This window comes from Triplophysa dalaica, chromosome 21, assembly GCF_015846415.1.
Source record: "Triplophysa dalaica isolate WHDGS20190420 chromosome 21, ASM1584641v1, whole genome shotgun sequence".
In the NCBI taxonomy this organism is placed as follows: domain Eukaryota; kingdom Metazoa; phylum Chordata; class Actinopteri; order Cypriniformes; family Nemacheilidae; genus Triplophysa; species Triplophysa dalaica.
Window position 1 is genome coordinate 12,772,654 of NC_079562.1, and position 16,836 is coordinate 12,789,489.

General features: G+C 38.7%; 2 protein-coding genes across 3 annotated transcripts; both read left to right on the forward strand.

Moving 5' to 3' along the window:
- Positions 1–1,840: 1,840 nt before the first annotated feature.
- krt94 (keratin 94) lies at positions 1,841–4,425 on the forward strand. 2 transcript variants are annotated; one of them, XM_056735554.1, is made up of 8 exons: positions 1,841–2,358; positions 2,556–2,638; positions 2,722–2,878; positions 2,973–3,134; positions 3,240–3,365; positions 3,785–4,015; positions 4,105–4,118; positions 4,201–4,425. In XM_056735554.1, exons 1-6 carry the CDS (start codon positions 1,933–1,935, stop codon positions 4,007–4,009), a joined length of 1,179 nt encoding a protein of 392 aa, XP_056591532.1. In that variant the 5' UTR covers positions 1,841–1,932; the 3' UTR covers positions 4,010–4,015; positions 4,105–4,118; positions 4,201–4,425. The 2 variants fall into 2 exon arrangements, with proteins under 2 accessions (XP_056591532.1, XP_056591530.1); XM_056735552.1 differs by having other exon boundaries at positions 3,785–4,005.
- Positions 4,426–8,319: 3,894 nt separating this feature from the next.
- On the forward strand, positions 8,320–10,736 carry LOC130410719 (keratin, type I cytoskeletal 19-like). The gene is made up of 8 exons (XM_056735546.1): positions 8,320–8,918; positions 9,008–9,090; positions 9,189–9,345; positions 9,468–9,629; positions 9,785–9,910; positions 10,017–10,237; positions 10,325–10,338; positions 10,421–10,736. The coding sequence occupies exons 1-8, from the start codon at positions 8,400–8,402 to the stop codon at positions 10,567–10,569; spliced, it is 1,431 nt and encodes a 476-aa protein (XP_056591524.1). The 5' UTR covers positions 8,320–8,399; the 3' UTR covers positions 10,570–10,736.
- Positions 10,737–16,836: the final 6,100 nt, after the last annotated feature.

Here is a 16,836-nt window from a genome sequence, read left to right on the forward strand (position 1 = left end):
TAACATAAGTCATCTGTGAAAGTAATCTGCAGAATGTTTCAGATTTCTGAAGTGTCTCAGATTTTCCAGCAGACAAGAAAAACAAAGTTTTTAAATGACATTTCATCACATCTGAGCCCAAGTAGAAGCATGATATGTACTGTATTTTTTTTTTTGAGCTCACGTATTTCATAGACACCATCATTTGTCAAATTGTCACTAGTCATTACAATGAATGACACAATGTATAATTTATTTCTAATTAGCACTTATCTTTATTGCCAAGTTGTAAACTATTGTATTGAAATAAAACCACAACCTATAGTGCTTTTAAAACTAGAATAACTAGAACTGAAGTGAGGCTGGAATAACGCTCTCTCCACAGCTGTTAAAGCTGAAGGAGACTATTTCTTTAATTGAGGCTTTTGATTGACTAGACAGAAGAGACATTTCATAGGTAATAACCGTTATCAACTCTCCCATGGGCGCTTTGAGAACACATCCTAAATCAGAGAGTGTGAGGTGGGTGGAGTTCTGTTTATACAATGAGTCATGACTCAAAAGTCACTAAACAGACCACTGCGTTCACAACAGAGCCACTGATGTACACAGTAACCAGCCATGCAGATGCATGCTGCTCGTGAATAAAATATAATTTCAAATAAATTACACGTTTTTTAATTTAAAAAAATGTTTTCACATTTCTATAGGACTGAAAAACAGTGCAATTGGCAGCCATAGATCCTAATTTTATAAATGTTGTCTTTGCTTAAACAACCCTGATGCTAGTTTTCTATTCTCTCTCTCTCTCTCTCTCTCTCTCTAATTGTAGCAATACAATTTGCACACACACCGGGTTTCATAATTCAAAATAGGATCATGGCTACACCCCCTTTCCCCCCCCTTTCATCCTTTCTCTCCGTCTCTATTGTTGAGGAGTGAGGTATCCAAGTGGAGGTTCCAGATGTGATCTGGTAAGAGGTCGTTGATGTTGACGGAGATGATGTCACATCCCCCCCAGGAAAACCAACATCAAGTCAAATTGTTTTGTCAAAATGCATTCATACACCAGCAGCCTGCAACTTTGGAAAATAAATTGCATTGTTGTGTTTTGAAGATGGCACGTAGAACATTTAATAATATTAACAAGCCAAATCGATAAGGTTATAATGTGCCTTCCTTAGTCAGATTATTCCTGTTTGGGAGTTTCTGGTCTTGCAGCATAAGACAACATTACCCAAGAGACCCAACTGTGCTTGATCAAGCCCTGGTCTGTTTCCCAGTATAGACTCAGAGTATGAACTCGCTTTGGCACTTAACTCGTCCTGCAGCTCTTGTTTTGTGAGATGATACCTAAAATGATAACAAAAATCGTGTTGTTAAAAAGACTATTACATTCATGCATTTTTGCATAAGCTTTGATCTGATGTGACTTGACTTGTTAGTACATTGAAAGTATACTTTATACATGGATCATGTATGTTTATAACTGTTTGTGCTGTATCATGTTCTGTGATTTTAACTGACTTTTGTTCCACCTCTAACTGACACGGGGAGGAATGCTGGCACTAAACCCATATAAAACAAAAAAGCTAAACATAAAGCTAGTACTTGTACTGCACTCCCACTATTGAAATTTCAAGGGTGAGGACATTGCAGAAATGAATATGAACATACACACACAAAGAGAGAGAGAGAAAATGACATTCCATTCCAGTTTCCTCACTAGGGTGGAAACTGAACACTGGTCCTTGAGTCTCTGAACTGGTGTTTGCAGCAGGGTCTGGCACTCACACACACCTTCCCCCCTCCTCCCATCCAGGACCCGCCCCTTCAACTCCGGCTATATAAGAGAACGGACCCGGCTCAAAGTTGCCATCCTCTTAAGGACAACTCTAGCGGTTTCCTGCAGTGTCCTCATTGCTTTGATCTTAACTCTAATCTCCGGCAACCATGTCGATGCGCATGTCAACCACGAGGTCCACTATCTCTTCGAGCAGAGGTAGCATGATGGGTGCTCCACAGAAAGCCCACAGCGTGTACGGCGGTGGTCTTGGGGGGAGCGTCCGCATCTCTTCCTCTTCCATGCAGTCCAGGAGTGGAGGATATGGAGGAGGTTATGGTGGAGGTTATGGTGGAGGTTATGGTGGAGGATTCGGAGCAGGAGGTGGCATGGCTGATAATGCCCAGCTGAATGAGAAGGCCACCATGCAGAACCTGAACGACCGTCTGGCTTCCTACCTGGAGAAGGTGCGTTCTCTGGAAGCTGCCAATGCCAAGTTGGAGAAGATGATCCGGGAGTATTATGAGACGAAGGGGCCGGTTGCACAGAGGGACTACAGTGCCTACTGGAACACCATCAATGACCTGAAGGAAAAGGTAATGTCTAATGTCTTGACATTCTGAATGTTACAATCATATTTATGGCATACGTTAACGGAGACTACCAAAGTTGTCTACTCTAAAATTCCTTTGATAGAAATCACTTGGGTCTATTAAAATGATGAAACAGAACCCCCATCAGACTTCTCTTATTTTGCAGACAAATTAAGTAGAATTTATTTTTTACTTTGCAGATTAAAAATGCCACCGTGGACAATGCCAACATCCTCCTGCAGATTGACAACTCTAAACTGGCTGCTGATGATTTCAGAATAAAGTGAGTTCCCTCATTCATCCGGACAAATAATAGTCATGTTACAATAATGAGTAATGAGCTTGTCCAACCTCTCCACCAATCAGATATGAGCACGAGTTAAACATGCGGCAGTCTGTGGAGGCTGACATCGCCAACCTGCGTCGCTTGCTGGACCAGACAACCCTGATAAAGGCCGACCTTGAGATGCAGATCGAAGGTCTGCAAGATGAACTTGTGTTTATGAAAAAGAACCACCAAGAGGTTTGTAACAGAAGTGTTTTCTTCTACTTCTTCTTCTTATTTATACATGTGCCGAACAATGGGTCATTTGGGTACATGAATTGTATGGTTACAGGACTTGGAGGCAATGAGGTCTCAGATGTCTGGCTCAGTTAACGTGGAGGTCGATGCTGCACCTCAGCAAGACCTGAACAAGCTTCTGGAGGAGATTCGTGCTGACTATGAGTCCGTCATAGAGAAACATCGCAGAGATCAGGAGGCGTGGTTTAAAGACAAGGTAAGATAACTTTGAATTCTCTGAAATATAGTGCAAAACACATACTACAGGAGTAACGGATATGGTTTTAAAATTATATTGTGTGTGTTCTTCTCTCACTTCAAGTCCGCGCAGTTGAGCAAGGAGGTGGCCGTCAGCACGGAGACCATTCAGACCTCCAAGTCAGAGCTGACTGAACTGCGACGCACTTTGCAGAGTCTGGAGATCGAGCTACAGTCTCAGCTCAGCATGGTGAGATACAAGTGGAATGCAGAGGGAGTGAACTATTAAGGAAGGAGAAATTCTGGGGGGATATGCTATCTGAACTTTGGACGGGAATTACATAAGCAGGCTTAGAAGAGGGCATGGAAGGGAGGGAGATAAATGAAAAACAGATGGAGTGAGAGTGAGAAATGTCGCGAATGCTTTGTGAAGCTTTTAGAAAGCTCTCCAAAAGTGGGTGCGGTAGAGATCAAAGAATGAAGTACACTTTGCAGTCCGCACATCTGTTGAAGATCCTAAAAATCTTGCACCAAGGTGGTGTTTGTCTGATATTAAGCATACGTGAATTAAAATCAGTGTATGGGAAAGTGATTGTTGGTATTAAAATGCAAAACGAGATTATCGGTAATGTTTCTTAATTTCTCTGCATGTTTTCTTTACTCACACAGAAAGCGTCACTGGAGAAAACACTGTCAGACACAGAGGCTAGATACAGCTCTATGCTCGCAGGTCTCCAGAATCAAATCAACAGACTGGAGTCAGAGTTGTCTCAGATGCGGTCTAGCATTGAACAACAGGGACACGAATACAAAATGTTGCTGGATATTAAAAGCCGCCTGGAGCAGGAGATCGCCACCTACAGGAGCCTCCTGGACAATCAGGAGACTAAGTAAGCTCTTGTATGTGGTGTCAGTTATTCTATTTCTCAAATTTCTCAAATATCTTGTAAATATGTATACTAATACGACTCTTAATCTTTTTTTTATAGTTCTCCAGGACAAGGTAATTAAAATCACCAATATAACATTGTGTCAAAATTGTTTAAAGTTTTGTTTATATCAGGTTTTAATACGTATTCTCTCAGGTGGAGGAGCACAGCGACCGCACAGCTAAAGTGCTTTGAGAGACAACGACCAAACACATACACACATTTTGTTTAGATTGAGCGTCAATAAATGCCATTGCTGGTATCCGGAACAAGGAAACTGATTTTAGCTAAAGATAACATTCATATGAGAAAATATGGCTTACTACATCTGATGTTGTGTGTGAGAAAATGTCTCTTCAATTAAAGCTCCTCCCAAAACTATTTATGTCATTGTTTTTTCTTTTGGAATACCACGGTAAATATACAGTTTTAAGTATGATTATGTGACTAAATTCAGAAAATAGGATCAGACTCATAATTACAGAAAACATAAACAAATAAATGAAAAAGAAAAGATGATAAACTGTTTGGAATTACTGAATTAAGAGAGAGAGAGAGAGAGAGAGAGAGAGAAAGGGGAAAATAAATGGGCTGGGTCACAGCGATATGTCTACTTACAGCCACACAACAGTGTTGTATATGTTGCCTGGCAACAGATACATCACAAAAGCACCAAAAAAAAGGACACGGTTTAGGTCATAAAATGTCGGCCGGCCACTTACTTCCCCTTATTTAGTAATAATCTTTGATCCTTGTAAAGTATCGCGAATGTGTAATGTGGATCAAACGGATATTCAGTCTATATATACATTATATGAGAATAGTACATTGGATTAGACAAATGGACTGAAAATAAACTTTTAATAACTTTTATTTGAAGGTCAACCTTGTTTTGCATTTGCAATTTTGCTTGGTTTATCTGGCTATGTTTGTTCAATACCTACGTTCACAGGATGTATACAGAACACAATAAATCAATGTTAAAAACAAAATCTGGCACAAGAGACACAAGAAGAGCTTAAAGCAAGCTCTTAAAGACGTTTGCGAAATACTACAAACTGTAAAAACTGTATGACTATACACGAATAGGAGACACAATGGCAAATATAGGCGTGGCATTACTTTCTGCTTAAGGGCTGATGAATTCAAGGTTCACCAAGATCTATTCATGTTAGTTTTACAGTCATGGCAATACAGTAAGTATCAAAATTTGCATCCTGTCCCTTACAAAAGAGAGTTTGTAACATGTTGCTGCAATCAGGTTTAAAGGGACCACGCCCAGTCATGTCACTACTGCCAAAAACTTGGATAGTGATGCAGTTGCAGAGATTACTAAACTGGATTTATATCGTAATCTTACATTTAAAAAGAAGAAACAACTTAGTGACCTAAAACAACATCAGCACTAATCAGCTATTGGTCTTTACACACTTTTAGCTTGTGTGTAAAACTTTTTCTCGCACAGAGAGAGGACCAGGAGATGAAAATAATTGTCCAACGTTTCAACACAGAGCCCACTGGACCTCTGGCACCAACATCTCAATGAAAGATGTCTAAAAGGCACATGAATAAAACCTAGACCTAGACCTACTGTAAAGTACATTAAATGTTTGTAATTTACCATGCTGTTTGCAGTTAGTGCATCTTCCTTCCATATCTGATGATGAATGTATTGCACATGTATACATATGTACATGTTTGTACGTTTTACAAATGTAAAATGTATTATATAACATGAATCCTGGAATGTTGGTGCTGTCAGGTTTGGTATCTGCAATAATATATGTATTCAAAAGTTTGACGTGTTCAGAGCTCCCTCTAGTGTATGAATCCAGAATATTCATCTTCACTGTAATGTAGGGTCATGTTTTGTGATCTTTCAATAAAATAACTTTCGAATAAAATGGGCTTACAATTAAGTTCCTTAACGATTTAGATCAGCAACAAGCAGTCCAGTAGCAGACAATGGGCACTACAAATTTGATAATGTAGCCTACCTTTTACATTTTATTGTCTAGCTTCACGTTTTCATGAGTGAGTCAGTTTAATTCTGACTCTGCATCCAGCACACAAACCAAATGAATGTTTCATCACTGTAGGAGGACCAAATTGTGTATGCTTTACACCAGGTTGTGAGTGATGTTTCTTGTAACAGTCAGAAAGAACAGACTTGTTTTTACCTGTTTTGGTAAATTAGTTGTTACATGTTGATTCTATCTTACATATCAAAGTTGTAATTAAATCATCTTTTAAAGCTGACACATAGGCATGCAAAGCTGAAATCATCCTTATGTGACTCACTTTTGCAGATGCATTAGACTTGTTAAGTTGTAGCTAAATTCTTCCGTGCGAACGTGAACATACTGATAATTACGCTCGAATGTAAATTAAAGTAAAAACAAAAATTAACAGTAAAAGTTAAAATACAAACACTACCTAGTTAAAACATATAAAAGACTGGGTCTCTCTGTATCATTCAGGCTGTACTACAGTGTCTATTCACAGGCGCTACCCCACTACTGATCGGCATGGGGGTTTTGACCTGCTCCGTTTCCGACCTGGACCGGTTCACCCCTCCTTAGACGACCTGGTAGTCCCGAGCTCCCCCAGGAGCACCATATCGATACCGAACTTAGTACGGACACCCGATCGACATAGTCCACTGCAGCCAAGAACCCCTGAACTCAAGCGATCCGCCAGCCTAAGACTCCCAGTAGCTTGGATTACAGGCGCGCGCCACTGCACCCATCGAGTGCTTGAAGCATCAGCAGCTGTTTTTGGAGCGTCTCGCTCTCAACATCATTCGATTTCTAGCATGATATTTAACAGTAATATTTCAAAATGTTACATGCACCACTTACATTTCCAAAATAGGCAGTGAATAAATACATATAAAAAGTAAATGACCAATGAAAAATAAATGTTAAACAATAAAAGGTGAAAGTAAAGTATTTTACACATGTGCTTACAATTTATAACCTTTAGGAGGACGTTTAATGTGCCCCAGTCAAGAAATTATCCAACTAGGATCTGTCATTGTCATTTACTTAAATCTAACTTCACACCAAATGTATATTTTTAAATGTGACAATAGTTTTAGGAAAAGTTGCTCCGTCTCACCCATACAATGAACACAGCATTGGGACTGAGGCTATCACTAACCCGATTTAAAATCTCGTATTATTCATGAAAAGAAGTACATAGGCCTACAGCTTTATAAAAACAATAGGGTAAGTAAATAATAATAACTTTCCTTGTTAGGCGAAGTATCCCTAGGTACAAATGTAAAAAGTTCATTTTCCTCAAATATGTGTTTGATGTGATTAAATTGAGTAACATTTTGAAACATACTGTAGATACAATTCGTTTTATTGTTTATACCCCTGGTCATATACGCACATGATAACAAACAACTAATTTATTTAAAACATCTCCATTTGTTGGTAAATTAGGTGATTTCAACTGGTTAAAGGGTGAGGACGGTAACCATGGGAGCTGGTTATAAGGGTGGTGAAACTGGCAGTGATGATCTCATAGTCCCCCAGGGACTTACCTGTCAACAAAATGATGAACTTTTAAAGTTTCCCTAATGGGTCACCACCCCAGAGACACACTGTCTGAGCCACAGACACGAAAGCCAAATGCATATATAATGTATTATTAAACATGCGTTCTTCTATAGATGGCCATTGTCAATTTACTAATAAATATTTGAAGTATAGAAACCTGGAATTTTGGAAGTTGATTGAAATTACGATTTTGAAAGGCTGTTGCTGAGTTTCAAGCACTGAGTTTAAAGCAAGAAAACAGTCTGACACAATAGATCTTCAGATTCAGATCTTCAGTAAATTTGCAAGAAAACCTATCATGCAAACAAGTAAAAAGCACACGTGGCCTTGATGTTGTGGAAGGATTCTATTTAAACATCTTTATCAAAATATCTAAAAACTTTATATCTGTGCATGTTCAGACAAAATGAGGATAGCAGACACATACGCGCACACACACAGGTATACACCTAGTGTGTGTCCAAAGCCTAGACGTCTTGCACTCCCTCTATTGTAGTCTGAGGGTGAGGACATTGCTGAAGTATACACACACACACACACACACACATTCCAATCTGAACACTTTAGGGTGGAAACTGAGCACTGGTCCATGTATCTCAACACTGATGGATTCATCAGGGTCTGGCACACAAACACACCTTTCCTCCTCCCATCCAAAAAGTATAGGACCCGCCCTCAAGGCTAACCTACATAAAAGATTGCCCTGGACTCGACGTCTTCATCCTCCTCAGGACCATTTCAGCAGTTTCCTGTCCACACTGGGTTCATCTCATCTCTGCATCCACCATGTCAACCTCCATGTCCTTCACCACGCGCTCGTCGAAGTCATATGGACCTAAGACCATGTCATCTAAGTCGATAGTCGTTTCAGGCCGCAGCGGCTTGATGTCTTCTCCGAAAAAAGCCCACAGCGTGTACGGTGGCAGTTATGGAGGAGGCACCCGCATCTCTTCATCCTATTCCGTCGGAGGACGTGGAGGCTTCGGTGGAGCTTATGGAGGAGGTTATACCGGAGGTTATGGAGGAGGTTTTGGTGGAGGTTATGGTGGAGGTTACGCATCAGGAGGACTTGGTGCAAGTATAACGGTTGGAGGCTGCTTTCCAGGGGATTTTCAGCAGAGTGAGAAGTCCACCATGCAGAACCTTAACCACCGTCTGGCCACTTACCTGGAGAAGGTGCGATCTCTGGAGGCTGCCAATAGCAAGCTGGAGAAGATGATCCGGGAGTACTATGAGACAAAAGGACCTATCGCACAGAGGGACTACAGCGCCTACTGGATCACCATCAAAGACTTAAAGGACAAGGTATATTAATGTAACACAAGACATATGTGTGATGTCTGAGATTTGTAAGAACGTTTACTTCAATAATACATCGTTGTTCTTTATTACAGATTAAAAATGCAACCGTCCACAATGCAAACATCCTCCTGCAGATTGACAACTCTAAACTGGCCGCTGATGACTTCAGAATGAAGTGAGTTCTCATATTTGTCATAATCATTCCTGTTGTTACGAATATAGGTGCAGTAGCTTTAGTTTCTCAATTCTCCATCCTTATTCTCCTCCAATCAGATTTGAGCATGAGCTGATGATGCGGCAGTGTGTGGAGGGTGACATCGCAAACCTCCAACGCTTGTTGAGCCAGACGAAAATGGAAATAGCCGACCTTGAGAACATGATCAAATCTTTGCTGGAAGAACTGGAGTTCATGAAGAAGAACCATCTGGAGGTTTGTTTTTGTTTGCTCCTAACACATAATCAGCGGAGAGTAACTCATCGTAATTGTGAGCCATGAATGATACATGCATAACTGATCCTTACATGACAATTGGAAATCTGATGTGATGGCAGGAGTTGGCGGCAATGAGGTCTCAGCTGACCGGAACAGTGAACGTGGAGGTAGATGCTGCACCTCAGCAGGACCTGAACAAGGTTCTGGAGGAGATTCGTGCTGACTATGAGTCCGTCATTCAGAAACATCGCAGAGATCAAGAGTCATGGTTTAAAGACAAGGTAAGACTTTGAATTTCTTGAATTAATACATTTTCAATGATCAATACTTTTTTAACGAAGCACTAATTTTGGCTTGTTGTGTCACATTCGTAAAAGGGTACAGTTTGGATTATGAGTCTCTGATAACATCATTTGTGTTTCTGTTTCTCTTTAAGACCACACAGTTGAGCAAGGAAGTGGCCATTAACACAGAGACCATACAAACTTCCAAGTCACAGATGTCAGATCTGAGACACACCGTGCAAAGCCTGGAAATCGAGCTACAGTCTCAGCTCAGCCTGGTGAGACACAATGTCTGGGGGATAATTGACGTTTCATGTCTCAATGTTTTAAAAGTGACATGAAAAAGGTTGTAAATCAATGTAAAATATGTTTTTCCGTTCACAGAGAGGCTCACTGGAAAACACGCTGGCAGACACAGAGGCTAGATACAGCGCTATGCTCGCAAGTCTCCAGAATCAAATCAACATGCTGGAGTCAGAGCTGTCTCAGATGCGGGCTAGCATTGAACAACAGGGACACGAATATAAAGTGTTGCTAGATATTAAGAGTCGCCTGGAGCAGGAGATCGCCACCTACAGGAGCCTCCTGGATAACCAGGATATTGTGTAAGTTTAATGAAATTTCATACAAAATAAAACATGAGTTTGTAGTTATTTTGTGCTTACTAATGCATCTTTTTTTCTCCTTCCTAGTAATCCCATACAAGGTAATTAAATCTCTTTTTGAGTATTGTGTAATTTATCTCAGTTTTGTATTACAGTAATAACTAATTCTGTCTCATCCTTCAGTTGGATCTCTGTCCTCTGGTGGATCTTTCTCAATTTCCTCAGGTGGATCTCACGTTCTGTCCTCAGGTGGATCTCAAAACCTCATGCCTGGTGGACCGTCCGTGACCATAAAGCAGACCACTACTTCATCACAGCGCTCACACCGCTAAAGAGTGCTTTTAAAAGCATGTACACACATTACATTTGAATGAGTAATAATGCATGTCAGCTGTGGTATTAAGAACGAAGAAACAAATGTTATTTTACACACTGCATGACACTCTGATGTATTTTTGTGTGTTTAAAAAACTTAAAATAAAAGTGCAAGCAAAAAGGACATGTTGGTGTTTTTTATTAATACAATTTGTCAATTATATTTGGAACTCATGATAAGATAGCTTGTGTCTATTTTTATTCCAAAAGTCATGGGAGTAATTGTCTTTAGGTTAATGTAACACATTGCTCTTTATAGCAAAGCAAAGAAAGTAACACTTAAGTGGGCAGTTTGTGGTCAGACATGTGTTTCTTATATGCATTTATATCAAACAGCTTGATTAATTTAATGAAGTCTGAACAATTATTATTGTATAGAACAAAAAATATATTATATAAGTCCTCTATATTCATGAAAAAATAATATTTTTTATTATTCATTAATAATTAATTAAAAAAGATAATCATAAAAGTTTAATAAAATTATATATTGCCTTAAATGAAAGGGGGTCAATGAAAGAAGCGTAGAAAAGTGTATTACAGAATGCAACGCTTTCATAAAGTTCAGGTGTGAGGAATCTGATAGGACTGGATTCTAGAGTGATGTCTCAGGATGGGTGTTTTAAGGTGTGGGCAAAGAAAAGTTAAAATAAATATTTTTTTGCCATAATTGCTTCCAGCATGCAGAGATTTGCAGAAGGATTGCAGTGGACATGCCTGACTAAACAGATGAACCATTAGTTTTACAGATGATGAGATTTCTAAAGACAAACCTTAGGGAGTGGTTGCATGAGTCCAAACTAGGAGAGGTTTCCATGCATAGTAGAAATGTAAAAAATAATCTTCCACCTACAATAGCTTTTCTCATTTAAGCTAAATGGGTTAATATAAATGCAATATTTAAAAATACAATTTTTCTTGACACTGCATGTTCGCTTAAAACTGATTTGCAGTTTCATATTCGAGGCAACAGATACATTTGCTAGCTACATGTCTGACATTGAACGGTTAATCAGAGTTTACCCATACTGACTCACTCTTCACAGCAGACTCCAGAAACAAACACACAATTGTGTTGGATTTGTTGCCTGGGAACATCCATCACAACAGCACTGGAGAGAACAGACATTACGTCATCAAAGACTGTATGAGTCACTCTGTATCAGTATCAGTCCCACAAAATTATTGCAACAGTGTAAAGCAAAAAATAATATGATTTCATTAATGAACTCTATTAAATGCAGGGTCAAAAATAAACATTTTCTGGGTTAAAATTAACTCGTTGGTCAAGAGAAATGTAGTTATAACGAAAATGACAGTGATTTAGAGCTTTTAAGGCAGAAAAAATGCTGTCTGGCCATCAGCTACTGGTGCAGAAATGAACCCCTTCACTCACAGAAGACATCAGCTGCGGTATCATTTCTAGATCTGTCAAACGATTAATCTCATCCACAATAAAAGGTGGTTTTACATCGTTTATGTTGGTGTACCGTGCATGTTTATTTTGTGTTTATAAACACATACACATAAAATATAAAAATGAACATAATTTAAAGTAATGATAAATAAAAATCAATAAACACTTAAATATCTTCTAAATATGTTTTTGTGTTTATAAATAAACATAGTTTCTTGTTGTACAAAAATATGAACTTTTATTGGATGTGATTTACCGTGATTATTGTTTGACAGCCCTGTACTTCAAACAAAAACAAAACACCTTTCTGTGAATCTCTTTAAAACGTATGTGTGCAATAAAAACTTTAACTCTTCAGAATCTTAAAAAATTCTGACTGCTGTTGTCAAAAATACATGCTTAAAGGGTTTAACACTACACCTACAAATTGTTCTCAGAAATACATGTGTGGGAACGGTTATCAAACCATCCCAAAAAACTTTCAGTTAGTTATTACTGAAAAGCTATTATTTGATGAAAGAAAATACCATGTAATTTTTGTTTTTTTGAATGAGATTTAAAAGCAGGTTAGTAATTAGGGATTTAGGGATTTATAGCATTTGCAGGACAATACAAGTCAAGTAACAGTAAAAGTCTTAACAAAAAGAGCATAATGCATTCGCTTGTTTTTTGCTTTTTCAACACTTTAATTAGTGGTGGAAGAGCAGAGAAGCTGGTGAAGAGCAGAAAACACCATCAGGAAATGTGACCACCAAGATTAAAATTAAACCTTATGTTAAGCTTAAAAAGAAACTTCTGATAGATGAGTAAAGGTAATGTAATCGTCTGCATGAGTAACACAACACAGAGTAAAGATAAGTTAATCATAACTCAGAAATATGCCTCTACATGAAGACGCTATTGACATAGAGACTATAGGTGTGGCAGGCGTTGACTGCTGTAAGACTCAACTTTCACCAATGCAATAACTTGCATTTTTTCAGGACTGTTGACTTTGAACTAATAATCATAAATAAAAAACTCCATGTTAACGAACTTGACTTTCTGTAGATTTCTGAAACATAAATAGTGATGAATGCACTAATATCATGTCAAGCATTTTTATTTTCTGAGTAATTAATTTTTACACGATTAAAAAAAACGTTAATGACAAAGGCTATTTTTTTATTTATTTACAATTTACATATATCATGTAGGCGGACTCCTCTTTGGAATAATGCTTATAACCAAACAGATCTCAACACCCATTGACTACCATAATAGGGAAAAACAATGGCAGTCAAAAGTGTTTGCTGTCCTACATTCAAAAAATATTTTTTTCCTACTCAATGGGTGATGAGATCTGTTTGGTAAACCCATACGAACCCGTGAAACCTCAGACCTCCTTTCCTCTAGTCATATTCCTGACTGCTTCCCCGTGCATAAGGCGTGGGAAGGGCCTATTGAACAATTCAACTGTTCTGAAATAGTGGGATTAATACATCAAGTACTATTAAGTGAATCTGAATTAGAGGACTTGAGAACTCGAATATAGGAATATACCTTAAAAGCAATATTAAAACAACAATATGGAACTTTACATTGCTTTATTCTCACACTTAGCCTAATTGAACAATTATGTGTTAATCAAATTGCAAACAGTACAATATTACAGATAAAAATCAGAAAACATATTTTGACGTTTTAATCACGTAACTGTCTACGATCTCAATTTTAAATTCTGATCTCATACACTTGTCTCGAACTGTTTGGTATCTGCACTCTGACTTGTCTCGGACTTGGTCGTTGTACTCCCCAAATGTTCTAGTTGGTCTCAACCAAGTTTGATGATATTTTCTCCTTCCAAACTAAACCATTGATGAAGCATACAGGATTTATATTTGCTTCACTTGTACTTTTGACTTTCATTAGGCTAAGTTAATTCTCTTTCCTCTTGGAGTAGGTTACATTTTGTGATGAGGGTCAAGCTTTAAAAAAAAAAGATTAATAATACTAAAATGAAATTATACTAAATGACTGATTTGAGTGTTTTGGCTCAAATACTGTGCCAAATTAAACTGTTACTGTAATACTGTGCCTCAACAATCGGATTTTAACACACTGTTATAACAGACAATGAAAACCTAACATTAAAACACAAGAATCAAGAACACGACTAAAGAAAATACTGATCACAATACTGATGTTTGTTGAAACTTCTACATTCTTTCAACATTAATTTCGGTGGCAAAAGTTATGTTGTTTCAACGCAGTTATCACTGACAAGTCATCAAGCTGAGAATAGGAGCATGTTCCATTGGCAGGAACTGATTGTTACACTATAATCAAATGAAATTGCTATATAAATAAAATGACCAAATTTGATCCGCTTTTTGATTTTAACAAATAAAGTAGGCATATGTGGTCTTGATATTTGAAGATAATTTTTTTCTGTCTCTGTCTGGACCGTCTCATTTGGACTCAAACATCTTTGGACTTGACTTGGACTTGAACCTATTTAGACTCGACTAGTCCTGGTCTTGGACTCGCCAAAGGTGGACTTGACTACAGCCACGGTGTGCACTTGTTTTTTTTAATCAGAAAAACTGACACCTATTGCGGTGGCCGGGTGCAATGGTGCGCCTGTAATCCAAGCTACTGGGAGTCTTAGGCTGGCGGATCGCTTGAGTTCAGGGGATCTTGGCTGCAGTGAACTATGTCGATCAGGTGTCAGCACTAATTTCGGTATAAATATGGTGCTCCTGGGGGAGCCCGGGACTACCAGGTCCTCTGAGGAGGGGGGAAATTGTCCAGGTCGGAAATGGAACAGTTGAATGATCGAGCCTGTGAATAGACACTGCAGTGTCATACATCATTATCTTTAATCAGCGACGACTTTACTATAGACCCTTTTCACAATGACCTAACTTAACTTCCGCCTTTTCGCAAAGGTGTGTTTCATAACATCCGTCTTGCAACAAACAAGAAAACGAAGAACTTCCGTTTTGCCGTCGCGCTGGAATTTAACAACAGCGAAAGTAAAAAAACTGACAGAACACATATTCAAGTACTTATCCTGGCACCTTCACTAACACAAAACGAAAAACAAAACCCTTACCTTTACAATCAAACAAGTACTTCTCAACGAATAATGTGTATTCTTTATCTAGCTTGGATCTTCTCGTAAGCGAAAATTTGTCTGCAAGATGTTGTACGTCATCTAGTCGTATTTGTGGCCGCTGTGCAAGGGACTTGGTAAACTCCATTCTGAGGCGCTAATGGAAGTAACGATACACTGCTTCACGACACAACGGAAGATGCGTGACGTCATGTGAAAAGGCCTAATCATTACCTTAACATTACCTAAACATTTTAATGATTTTATTCGTTTTTAATCTTACCCTCCGAATATCTATTCATGAATTCTACCGCCTCCCTCTGGAATAAATGTGTAATTTCAGTCCAGGACTCCTAACAGCATCAGAAACATGATCAAAAGGGCCAAACAAGAAAGTGGCCACCATATGATGAACTAGCAAAGAACTACTATATTTTGAAGCATCTTTTTCATACTTTTAAAGAAAGTTCATACAATTACCAATCTGTCAACATCCTGAAAGAACAGTGCAAAACATCACATACGATTATTTTTTACAACAAGTAAAAAAAAATCTCGGTACAATGTACAACATAACACGTCTATAAGTAGTACTAGTAAGCGCTGTGTATATTATTTTTTGTCATAGGAATTGAAAATTAATAGTCTAAAGATAAAGTCAAAAGATTTCATGTAAAAATAAAACAATGATGATCTTTTTAAAGTCATTTTCATTTTGGCTTTGTGTAAACTGTGTAAAGTGTCACTTTTTGTGTCTCGGGCGCTCCCCTTCGGTCATGAGATGCTATAAAACAGTCCTAGACAGCAAGTTCACACACTTTCCAGAGGGAGGCGGTAATGGTGTGTTATGCTTACAAGCATAGATATCTGAAGGGTCAGTTTAAAAACCAATGTTGACATGTTTTATTGATTTTTATTGCTTTTCAGAGTATTTGTGATGTCCGTTGCCCCCCTGTAATTGTGTTTTATACCTTGAATCAAAACGAAGAACGAAGAAAATAATTGTAAAACGTTTGAACAAGAAATGTTTTCACAACTGAACGTACATTATGTACAGCATCAAACACTTTTTAAACAATTGGTTGTCTGCAATAGTAAGAAAATCGACGCAAAAACAGAATCACAAAAGACTGGGTCTCGCTGTATCGCACAGGCTGTACTACAGTGTCTATTCACAGGCGCGATCCCTCTACTGATCGGCACGGGGGTTTTGACCTGCTCCGTTTCCGACCTGGACCGGTTCACCCCTCCTTAGACGACCTGGTAGTCCCGGGCTCCCCCAGGAGCACCATATCGATACCGAACTTAGCGCGGACACCCGATCGACATAGTCCACTGCAGCCAAGAACCCCTGAACTCAAGCGATCCGCCAGCCTCAGACTCCCAGTAGCTTGGATTACAGGCGCGCGCCACTGCACCCGGCGAGAGTAAAGAGCGGATGTTGGGTATTTAAATGTCGCATTCTCTGTGTTTAGCGCGACCTCTACTGTTTAAACACATATTTGCAGCTCTGTGTAATCACATTTTTTTAAATATTCGGAATCAGTAAGCATTGTTTGGTTTAACCAGTAACTACAAGGCAGGGTTTTACTGCACTTTCTATTCTCAAAAGTGGGATTTACTCTTTTAGCTAACACGGTGGCTTTTATATGGATTTATGCATTATGCACAACGCACGACCTCGCGCTTCATCCATTCCGGTCCATTCTG